This window comes from Elephantulus edwardii, unplaced genomic scaffold (assembly GCF_000299155.1).
Source record: "Elephantulus edwardii isolate Elephantulus edwardi_28Jun2011 unplaced genomic scaffold, EleEdw1.0 scaffold00316, whole genome shotgun sequence".
Taxonomy (NCBI): domain Eukaryota; kingdom Metazoa; phylum Chordata; class Mammalia; order Macroscelidea; family Macroscelididae; genus Elephantulus; species Elephantulus edwardii.
In genome coordinates, this window is record NW_006400066.1 from 2,148,839 (window position 1) to 2,161,642 (window position 12,804).

Here is a 12,804-nt window from a genome sequence, read left to right on the forward strand (position 1 = left end):
GAAAAAAAAATTAAAAAAAATTAAAAAATGTCCTCACAGTTCATGGAAGGATGGAGAAAGTTGGATGGAAATTGGAGAACTTGTTGGGAAGAGTTAGTACTGAGTGAACCTTGAACAAGAGACATAGATCTAAAATACCCTAAAAACCCAAACCCACTCTCATTAGAATTAATTCCAACCAGTGGCCCTATATCAGTTTCCAAGGCTGTAAGTCTTTGCAGGAGGAGACTGCCACCTGGTCATAGCAAACTGCTCATCTTTTATATGGCAACATCACACTGAGCTCCTTAAAACGTACAGGCGAGGTGGAAAGGAAGAGGGAATGAGAGCAGTGGAGATCTAATGATGTACTTTAGATCTATTCATTCCCCTGGTGAGTTTGACTTTACCACCTCATTCTCAAAGACTGGCAGCCTCTGACCAAAAGATACTTTTGCTGCTCAAGGTGTGGTCTTTGGACCCAGCATCACTTGGGTCTCATTAGAAATCTTAGAGCAGAATCTTAGCTCATACCTCACACCCATCAAATCAGGATCTGCATTTCAACAGGGCCCCCCATGTGATTTGTAACACTTTAAAGTTGACAAGTGCTGTTCTCAATTGTGGTACCCAGGCCAGCTAGACACACAGAATCTGGAGCTCTTAGACCCACATTCTCAGCCCCCTTCCTAGACCTTCTAAACTTAAAATGCTGTCTTTTAACAGACCTCTCAAGTCATTTTTTCCCCTTAAACCAGATGTAGCCATTTCCAGAGACCTTACTGATCTCAATTTTCCTGAAGGCTCATAACATGGCTTTAATATTGCCAGCTTTAAAAATATTTCAAGTCATTTTGATGTGATTTATCATAGGTTGCATTTTCTAGAGTAGTGAAACCAATAAAAGTCTATTTAGTCAAGTGCCATAATGGTTGCCCATCATGGACACAGTTTGGATGCTTTCAGATTGATTCAGGTTTAGAAGCAGGAGTGTCATCCACTTCCTAAACCACATGCCTCTGGAAACTCTGTGAACATAGAGAAATTATGTTAGTTGTGGAGTGGGATTCCGGTCTTTTGTTCATAGGGTTGCTATATAAGCTGTGTTCGACTTGATGGCACTTAAAAATTGCTAAGTGAGACGATTGCTGTTATATTTTGAGGAGCATTCTTCTAAGCTGCACATCACTCTTCTATCAATTTGCTGTACTGAGGTAATCTGGGTTTGCTGTGATGCTGAACATTTTGCCATTGGGGTGTCAAATGCCATAACAGTTGCCCAATGTGGACAGTGTTTGGTGGAGCTCCCAGTCTAAGACTATTTTGGAAGCAGGAATGGCATCCACTTCCTAAACCGCATGCCTATGGAAACTCCGTGAACTTGGAGAAAAGTCTCCTTTTATTAGGTTAGTTTTGGAAGTCACTTATAGAAATAATGGTGATGTGCCACTTAAACTAGAATGCTTTTCAAAAAGTTTGACTTGGAGCAGTGAAAACGTACCTGTTCTCATTGAAAATAGTCCAGCTTTCATTTGTTCTGTGCTTATTATTCAAACCACTGAGGTAATATAAATAAAATATCTATTTTCTGACTATTCATAATATACATGTTTTTCTACCTAACATTTTAATCTTAAGAAGTCATACTTATGTCTCTGTTGTTAATGTAATACTGACGAGTCGGAACTGACCCATAGCTGACCCTCCAGCAGGTTTTCAGAGGCAGTTAATCGCATGGGAGGGGATTGTCCATCCTTCTCCCATGAAGCAGCTGGTCGCCTCAGATTAGTGCCTTCGGGATTGCAGCACAACTTCTTGCCACTAGGCCAAATGGCGTGTTATATGTGCACAATAAATGCTGGTAAACTCTCCAGGGGCAGAGGAGAAGTTACTGATTTATAGTGTTTGCCATTTTCCATGGTCTAAATACTCCGTTGGGAACTGATTCCAGGGTCCTAAGTCATTAATAAATCAAACGCACAGCTATCAAGTTAGTTCTGATTTCTAGTGCAAACCTCCATATGTTTTCCCATCTCCCATCCCCAGAGCTGCTGGTGGATTCAAACCAGCAGAGTCATCGGGTTCGCAATGCAGTTCCCTAGAGCTAACAACTTATACAATTCCTTGAAAGTTGAAGAGTTGCCTCTTACAAGCCAACGCAAACTAGCCTTAGTACCCCATTGAAAGAAACAGAAATGGACAATTCACAGGTTCTGTTTATATGTTTGAAGTGTTACATCATTAAGTGCTGTTGAGTCAACTGTGACTCATAGCAGCCCTGTGCACAAAGGTCTGAACCCTGCCCAATCCTGTGCCATCTTGACCATCTCTGACATACTCGACGTTATTTGAAACAAGCAGATTGGAGTGTTTTGTTTGGGATGTCTTTTATGTTATTTTTAAATAATTTTTATTATTATTAATTTTAATGAAAATTTACAGAGACTTTGGATTCCCATTCATTCATTGTTGCACTTTTCTCCCTGCCCACCGCTCCCCCCACAGTTCATTCTTCTTTTTGAAAAATAAAAGAAAAATTCTTTCATTGTTATACAGAAAAGTTGGATTTTCATTCATTCATTCATTCACTGTTGCACAATTTTCTGCCTCCCCACTTCCCCTTTCCCTCCCCCAGTCCCTTTGTAATCTTACCTCTTATTCTGGACTGTTGTCATATATATAATGCCTAATCATATATTCCTTTTAAACAGTTCCCTTCATCTGTTCCATGGCAGTGTTGATAACACCACTGTTATAAAGTAGGACAGACATGGAGGTTGGGAGATCGGAGTGTTTTAAATCCTTTTTATATGGATTGTTGTTATTGTTATGTGCCTCTCTTATAACTCGTAGTAACCCGATGTACAACAGCTCTGAACCCTGCTCTAGCCTGAGCCAATCGCATGGTTCCTGACACATCTACCCCCATTTACCCCAGTCACTGAGTCAGTCCGTCTTCCTTTCTTGAGTTCTCCCTCCACCCTCCCAAGCATGGATATTTTTTAAGAAATTATCTCTGTAATTATCATTATGGATTTGATTATAAACTCTTTTCTATGAAATAATATTATGCGATATTATCAAGCCATCTTGAACACACACCCCTATAACAAAACAATAGTAATATTGTAGTACATGCATTGCTAACATGATTAAAAAGACATTTACTTTTGGCGAGCTCTGGTGGCCTAGTGGCAAGAAGCTGCACTGCAATCCCAGAGGTGCATGGTTCAAATCCACCAGATGCTCTGCTGAAGAAGGAGAAACAATTTTCTCCTCTACCAATCAGATCTGATTTGATGGTACACACACACACAAACAATAAAATAAAATATAAAAAAGACATTTACTTTCAATCTACTATAATTCATAGTAGGCACATGGAAAAATTATTTTGGTATGATGTTGTCATTGTTATGTGCCATCGAGTCGTTTGCAACTCGTAACGACCCTATGTACAGCAGCCCTAATCCCTGCTCTATCCTGTGCCAGTTCCACTGCCCCTGACACACCCATCCCGATTACCGCAATCACTGAATCAATCCACCTCATAGAGGGTCTTCCCCTCCTGCGCTGTCCCTCTACCCTACCAAGTATGATGTCCCTCTCCAAGGACCTGTTTCTCCTTACAACATGTCCAAAGTATGTCAGATGAAGCCCCAGAATCCTTGCCTCCAAGGAGTAGCCTAGTTTAACCCTCTCTAGGATGTATCTGTTTGTTTTCTTGGCAGTCCATGGTATATTCAATACTCTTCTCAAAGGCATCAGTTCTCCTTCTATCCTCCCTAGTCATTGTCCAACTCTCTGATGCATAACAAGTGATTGCAAAGACCATGGCCTGTATCAGGCACACCTTAGTCTCCAGAGAGACACCGTTGCTCTTTAGTACTTTAGAGAGGTCCCTAACAGCAGACTTTCCCATTGCAATACGTTTTTTGATTTCCTGGCTTCTGGTGCCAAGAGTGTTGACTGTGGAGCCGAGCAAACTGAAGTATGATATTTGAGATTATTGTTAAATGATGTTATTTATTACTATTATTAAAATAAGAATTTGTCTTGCAGGTATTCAGGAAGGAACACAGTGTACCAAATGTAAAAATAACTGGGCACTGAAGTTTTCAATCGTACTATTATATATTCTGTGTGCCTTGCTCACAATCACAGTAGCCATATTGGGATACAAAGGTAAGTACTCTTTCCTTTCTCTTCCCAAATAGCAAGTTTCCTATCATTAAGTTTTAAAAGCCTTATTTGTGTTTTTATTACAAATCTCAGTAATACAACTCAGATTTCAAACTTAGCAGCACAAAAGTCCTCTGTGCATCTTAAGCATATTGTAGCTGTGGGAACTGGAAAGGGAATGATAAATTTTACTGACTCTTTTCAAGAAAGGGGTTCTGGTGACCTTGTGGTGAGTTGCTGTGCTGCACTCTTGAAGATACCCAGTTCGAATCCACCATCTGCTCCATGGGAAGATAGGCAGTCTCCTCCTGTGGGATTAACTGTCTTTAAAACCCCCTCACTATGGGTCAGTTCTGACTCAAAGACACACAACAACAACAAATGGATAAGCCCTGGAGTACTAATCCAAAGGTTGGCAGGCTTGGAGCAGCTTTCTATGTTCCTGTGCTGAGTGGCAAGAAGCTGTGCTGCAATCCCAAAGACAAGCAGTTCGAATCCACCAGCTGCTTTGCAGGAGAAGGATGGGCAGTTTCCTCCCATGTGATTATCTGCTTCTGAAAACCCGCCAGAGGGTCAGCTATGGGTTGATTCTGACTCGACAGTACACAACAACATTTCCACAGGTCAAGTGTTACATGTCCAATGCCTCAACAGTCTGTGACTCACACTTTCACCTGCTTCCAAACCACCTTGTATTATCTCTCCATCACCTACATTTTTCCACTTCCTCCCCCCCCCCCAATCCAGGATGGGATAGCCATGTCCACACTACCAAGCGATAATCACCACACCTGCTACACCACCCACTGAGCAAGTGGCATCAGCCACTCCTGTACCACTAAATTAACAACAGAGATCAGGCAACATCCACCTAGTCCACTCTCAACTCTACATCAGCAGTGAACAGTGCCCACACTTCTACCCTCTATTTCACCCAGCATAAGACAAGCGGTGAGCAATCCACTGCTGTCAAACTGGTGACCAGAGTGACAAGATAGAATGATAGATGTTTTAAATGTCTCTCTTTCCTGTTATGATCAAGTAGGAACTAGCTTGTAAGCCATTTGGATTTCCAAGGCTGTGAGCCATGTGGGAGAAGATTGCCCTCCTTTCTCCTACAGAGCACCTGATGGATTTGAACCACCAGAGAGACACAGCCCCTGGTTTAGCAGCACAACTGCCTGAGGACTATAGCACCAGATCTCTCTGTTTTAAATGTAGGAGGATAATAATAAGTTGCACAGTAATCATAAATAATATGAATAAGCCTTCTAACTTAAAAAAAGAAGAGGATTATAAAGACTAAATAAACAAAATCAACAATAAAGGAAATGAGAAGAAATTTCATAAATAAAATTAACATGACATTGAAAGTATGAAGACTCTTTTTTATTTTATTTTATTATTGTGTGTGTGTGTGTGTGTGTGTACCGTCAAATTGAATCTGACTGGTACAGGAGGAGATTGTCCCTCCTTCTCCAGCAGAGCATCTGGTGGATTTGAACCACTTGCTTCTGGGATTGCAGTGCAGCTTCTTGCCACTAGGCCACCAGAGCTCCCCCAAAGTATGAAGACTCTTAAACGTTGTTGGTGGGATTGTAAAATGGTACAACCATTCTGGAAGGCAGTTTGACGCTTCCTCAAAAAGCTGAACATAGAAATTCCATATGACCCAAGCTATACCACTACTTGGAATATACCCTGAGAAAATGAGAACTGAGGCACACACAGAGACTTGTACACCAATGTTCACAGCAGCATTATTCACCATCACAAGAACATGGAAACAGCCCAAATGCTCAACCACAAATGAATAGATTGAGAAGTTATGGTACACTCACACAATGGAATACTATGCAGCACACAGGAGCAATAACTTTGTAAATTATTACTTAACTTGGGAGGGACTGGAGAGCATTATGCTGAGTGAACGAACTCAGCCCCACAAGCATAAATATTGTATAAAACCATTACTGTAGAATGAGTATAAGGATCCGAGAGAGGAGGGAGGGGTTGGAAGCAGAGGGATGAGGATGTGCAGGGGTAGTAGGGATTAATCATGGAGTTGTATAATTTGATGGGTTGAGGGGGTGAGAGAAATTGGAAGAATTTGTTCTTGAAAACAATGTATTCTAATTTTGTAAATAAATTAGTAGAAAATTAAAAAAGAAAAGTATGAAGACCAGAGAAATCACCAGTACCATAAACACAAACAATTGTCTGTTTGTGCTTTTTGGCTATGCAAAGGCATTTTACTGGGTGGATCATAACAAACTGTGGCTAACATGAAGAATGGGAATTCTAGAACACTTAATTATGCTTATATGAAAACTATACCTAAACCAAGAAGCTGTGTCTGAACAAATCATAGGAACAATGCATGATTTGGAATCAGGAAAGGTGTGCATCAGGGCTGTATCCTTTCTCCATACTTGTTAAATCTGTAAGCTGAGCAAATAATTTTAGAAGCTGGACTTTATGATAAAGAGTATGGCATCAATACTGGAGGAAGACTTATCAGCAGCCTTCATTATGAAAATGACACAATCTTGCTTGCTGAAAGTAGGGAGGACTTGAGGCATTTGCTGCAGAGGATCAAGGATTGCAGCCTTCAATATGGATTACATCACAACATCAAGAAGGAAAAAAAAATCCTTATCACTAGGCCAGTGGGGAATGTTATGATAGAAGGAGAAAAAAATGAAATTGTCAACTATTTTATCTTGCTTTGATCCACAGTCAGTACCCTTGGTACCAGCAGTCAGGAGATCTGGAGACATATAGCATTATTAAAGTCTGCTGTCAAGGGTCCGCTAAAGTCCTAAAGAGCAATGATGTACATCTAAAGACTAAGGTATGCCTGGTTCAAGCCATAGTCTTTCCAGTCACCTACTATGAATCTGAAATCTGGACAATGACAAAAGATAACAGAGTTAAAAAAAACAAAACAAAACAAAAAAACACTATGCCTTTGAATTGTGTTGAAGAAGAGTGCTGAATGGACAGCCAAAAGAACAAACAGATATGTATTAGAGTAAAAGAAACCAGAGTGCTTCTTGTATGCAAAGATGGTGACACTTGATCTCACATACTTTGGGAATGCTGTTAGGAGAGGCTATTCCTTGGAAAGGGACATCAGACTTGGAAAACTGGAGGACCAGTGAAAGAGAGGAAGACCCTCGACAAGATGTTTTGACACAGGGACTGTGTCAATGGGTTCAACTCTGTCAAAGATTATGAGGATAACATAGTATAGGACAGGTTCAGATCTACTGTTCATAAGGTCATTATGAACCACAGTTAACAACAACCTATATACACAAATATAACAAAATGACAGTAGTAATGAATAAGTATCAAGAATTAACACTGAATGTAAATAGATTAAATGTTCCAATCAGGAGACACAATGGCAGAATGGATAAGAAAACATGGCTCATCAATATGTATCCTATGAGACACATACTTTAAATACAGATATAAAAATGATCTAATAATAAAAGATGGAAATACATATATCAAGGAAATAGTGTCCAGAAATTACCATGAGTGGCAATATTAATTTTTTTTTATAAAATAAAGCCAAAGAGCAACATAAGCGATAAGGATGGTCATTGTTATACAATGACTAACCATAATAAATAACTGATTGCCCAGTGAAAGAACCAAAGAATACATAAATCAAGGCTTAACAGGTAGAAATAGAAATAGACTGCAGTCTCAAAGGCATGAAATGTGGCTCATGGCGACCAGCTGCTCTGCAGGAGAAATATGGGCAATCTCCTCCCATGTGATTAACTGCCTCTGAAAACTCACCTGAGGATCATTTATGGGTTGGTTCTGACTTATGGTAAACAACAACAACAACATAATATAGTAGGAGACTTTAATATACCACTCTTGATGAAGAACAGAGTAACTGGAAAGAAACTCAACAAAGATATAGAAGACACAATAAATATCTAAACACTACAGTCAACCAATTTGACTTCATACACTTATAAAAAGTATGCTCCCTCAGGAATACCACAATATATGTTCTTTTCCACTATATGGATTATTCTCCAAAATAAACTGTACATGTTTGGCCACAAAGCAAGTCTCAGAAACTTTAAACCCATCAAAACAGTACATATCACAATGCTACAAAATTAGAAAATTATAACAAGGAAAAAACAAACTTTAAAAATCCTTTTGTATAGCATCTTGTCTAAAAACTATGGTGAGTGGTGTTATGTGTCATCGAGTCACCTGTGACTCATAGCTACCTGAGGTACAACAGTAAACCCTGCTCTAACCTGTTCCAATCTTGTTGTCTCTGACACACCTACCCCCATTATCCCAGTCACTGAATCAACCCATCTCATCAAAGGTCTTCCTCTCTTGTGCTGTCCCTCCACCCTCCCAAGTATGATGTCCCTGTCCAAGGACTGGTCCCTCCTTGCAACATGTCTAAAGTAGGTCAAATGAAGCTTCATAATCCTCTCTTCCAAGGAGCAGCTTGGTCTTACTCTCTCTAGGATGAACCTGTTTGTTCTCCTAGCAGTCCATAAAATATCCAATACTCTTCTCCAGCACCACAGATTGAAGGCATCAGTTCTCCTTCTATGAGTAGTAGAATAAATTAAAAATTAAAGAAAATCCTTTTAATCAAGTGAGAAAGAATACATACCCAAACTTTTGGACACAGCAAAAGCAGAGCTTTTAGAAGACAATGTTCAGCAATAAGGGCACATTATCAAAAAAGAGGAATGAACCAAAATCAATACCTTAACCCAATAATCCCAACAATTAGAAAAAGAACAGTAAAGGCTTGGTGGGAGGAGGGAAGGTCTACAAGCAGGAGAAGAAAAGAAAGGATAAAGATTAGAGCAGACATAAGTGAACAGGAAGCACAATCAAATAAAAACAAGACTAGAAGCAGAACCAAATAGAATCAAGACTGGAATTAGCCCAGAAAATGAGAAAACTCCATGAACCAAACTTTCATTGACCCAGAGATCAGAAGAACAGCATGGTACTTGATGACTAGTCCTGACCACTCGGAGAACCCTAGAACAGAGCCTCGAACAGAGCTCACCCTGAGGCTCAACTTCTAGCCAAACAATTAAACAAACCTATAGGTTGAAACATAACATGAGGAAGGTACTCACTTCTTAGAATAATTAGCCATACAAGGTCAAAAAGCATTTTCCCTGAGAGAAAGCCCTGAAAAGAGGAAAGAATCAGATGGAAAGATGAATGGAAACAAGGATTACAGAGAGAAAGTAGGAAAGAGTTCTGTTACAATGTGGGAAGTGTAATTAATGTCATAAAACAAGATCTGTATCAGTGGTTAAATGGAAAACTAATTTTTCCAGAGACTTTGACTAAAATCACAATAAAGCGTTTCTTTAAAAATTAAGAAAAAAGAAACTTTCTTGGCAAGATGACGAAGTACAATTTGACTACTTGCATCACGCACGTTTTGCATAGGCCTCTGGTCTTTCTGCTGCTTGAGTTTCTCAGTGAAGGAGATATATAATGAAAAGTAATTATTATAAGGGAAATTGGATCTTCTTAGTGATACTAACATGGTTGCTACTTTGCTATGGAAGTGTACAAAAACCTTTATTCCAGTGATAATTCCTCATGCTTTGAGAGAAAAAAAGAACCCCACTTGTCACACAACAAGAACAACTGCAAGCAGAGACAGAACCAATTGTGAAGATGTTTGAAGATCCAGAAACTACAAGACAAATGCAGTCAACCAGGGGTGGTCGGATGCTATTTGACTACCTGGCAGACAAGCCTGGTTTTAGGCAAGAATACTAAACATTCTCTAGAGATACGCAAAATTCCTGACTCAATGTGGGAATTACTCAGGAGCAACAGAATATCTTTAGTCTTTTAGAGTGCTGGTTCCAGCAAGAGACAGAAATGCTTTGAGTTCACTTTGGGGAAAATTGGCCTCTGAAGTCTTAATGAAGAATGGGGATGCAACCATGGAAGACCTTACATGATTAAAAGAGACGATAGGTAATAATTCTGTGAATTCTCCACTCGTCTCTTCAGCAGCAAACATGGCTCATTCACTGGCCTCAGTCTGTTTTCTTCAACCACCCCAAGGGCAGAGATAATATTATTGATCTCTTTCTTTGCCAGCCACAGTATCTTTATGCAATTCAGACGATGTGTCCACATATTCTCTGCTATTTTACTACAGCAGTCATAACAAATAAAAATGTTCCAGCAGGTGTTGAGCAGGTCAAAGACCTAGTGAGAGACCTAGTCAAGGTTATTCAGCAGGAATCTTATACATACAAAGACCCAATTACAGAGTTTGTTGAGTACCTATATGTTAACGTTGACTTTGATGGTGCTCAGGAAAAACTAAGGGAATGTGAATCAGTGCTTGTGAATGACTTTGTCTTACTGGCTTATCTTGAGGATTTCATTGAAAATACTCATCTCTTCATATTTGAAGCATTGTGTTGCATTCATCATTGTATCAGCCTTAACATGTTGGTAGATAAGCTGAACATAACCCCAGAAGAAGCTGAAAGGTGGATTGTGAATTTGATTAGAAATGTAAGACTGATTCAAGATTGATTCAAAATTAGGTCATGTGGTTATGTGTAACAATGCATTCTCACTTTATCAGCATGTGATTGAAAAGACCAAAAGCCTTTCTTTTAGAAGCCAGATGCTGACCATGAATATTGAAAAGAAACTTAATCAGAATAGTAGGTCAGAGGCTCCTAACTGGGTAACTCAAGACTCTGGATTCTACTGAAGAATTTTTAAAGAAAAAAAGATGAGAAAACTAATAAAACCATTATGAGACGTGTGGCATGCATTTTAGAAACAACAGTTGAGTATAAATTTTGGAGAATTAGAATAAAATTGGTTATGTTTCATTTTAAAAAAATTAAGAAAAATAAAAACACTAGAAGCACTATTTGAAAGCTAGCTACATACTCCAAAGGTAATAATACCGAGACACAAATGGAGATTTGTACACTGATGTTCATAGAAGCATTATTCACAATAGCAAGGCAATGGAAACAGCCCAAATATCCATCAACCAATGAATGGATTGAGAAACAGTGGTACCTTCACACAATGGTATATATTGCTACACTCAGGAGCAATGATTTAGAAAAATACTATATAACATGGGAGAGACTAGCGAATATTAAGCTGAGTGAACTGACTTAGTCTCTTAAGGCCGAATACTGCATAAGACAGTTATTGTAAAAATAGAAGGGTAATTAATAAGATGTGCATAAAAGTCCAAAGAATAAAGGAGCTTGGGTGGGGAGGGGAAAAATCATGGGTTTGCAGAGCTTGCTTGGTGAAAAGAGAAGGTCCAAAAATTAGACAAGATCCAGGGGAGACATGAAAAAAATGAGGTAACAGTGGGCATAGACCAATGGTGACTAATTTCATAAAGCAAAATGTATAGGAATGATGTATAAAACACAGTATGAATGAAGGAATGTGTGAAATACAATGTATATGAGTTAAACACAATGTCTATAAAATGTTTTATGCAAACCAGTATAAAATAAAAACACATTTTAAATAAAAAAAGACTAGAAGATTCTTTTACAGGATTAATAAAATTTACTAGCCACTGGAAATTTTAACAATGAAAAGATGCAAATAACAAAAATTAAAATTTAAAAGGGTAACAATGACAGAACCAACTGAAATTGAAAGGAAAATAGCAGAATACTATGAGAATTACACTGTAACAACAATGAAAAAATATAACAAAATGGGCAAATTTTTAGAAACATACTACATACCTAAACTAACATAGACAGGGGTTTAAAACTTGAACTGACCTAGAACAAATGAGCTTAAACAGGTCATTAAAACAAACCAACAAAAAATCTTTTAACACTAACAAAGAAGCCCTGGCCCCGATGACTTCGCTGGAGAATTTTCCAAACATTCAGAGAACATGAGTTCTAATAGAAACACTAGTTCCAATTTCATTCTTTGACAAGATGGAAAAGGCAATCTCCAATTTCATTTGGAATGGAAAGAGGCCCCAAATAAGCATAACACTCCTTAAAAAGAAACAAGATAGGAGGCATACCACACTCCCTGATTTCAAAGACAGTATGGTACTGGTACAATGACAGACACATAGATCAATGGAATAGAATTGAGAATCCAGAAATCAGCCCATCTACCTATGGTCAACTGATTTTTGACAGGGAGAGGAAATCAGTTAAGTGGGGAAATGACAGCCTTTTTAACAAATGGTGTTGGCAAAAAACTATCTGTAGAAAACTCAAGCAAGATCCACACCTCACTCCAAACACAAAAACCAACACAAAGTGGATCAAGGGCCTACGACTAAAACCAAGAACTATAAACTTCTTTTTTTTTTCTATTTTTTTAATTTTTTTTTAAACTTCTTTAAAGAAAAGCTTGGAAGAACTCTAGAAGTCTTAATCCACAACATAAACAGTCTGCCTAGCACCCTGGAAAATCCGCATCCAGGAGAGGATGAAATAGACGAATGGGACCTTCTAAGAATTAAATCCCTATGCACATGCAAACACTTCCCCAACTGGGTAAAAAGGGAAGCCACAGATTAGGAAAAAAAAAATATTTCATAATGGTAGGTCTGACAAGGGACTTATA

General features: G+C 38.7%; 1 protein-coding gene and 1 pseudogene across 1 annotated transcript in view; both read left to right on the top strand.

Moving 5' to 3' along the window:
- COLEC12 (collectin sub-family member 12) overlaps positions 1-12,804 on the top strand; it is a 294,036-nt gene that overhangs the window by 212,728 nt on the left and 68,504 nt on the right. Inside the window, exon 3 of the mRNA XM_006901296.1 lies at positions 4,042-4,164. Within this exon, the coding sequence (XP_006901358.1) occupies positions 4,042-4,164 (123 nt within the window). The remainder of the gene's footprint in view (positions 1-4,041; positions 4,165-12,804) is intronic.
- LOC102844192 lies at positions 9,590-10,936 on the top strand (annotated as a pseudogene).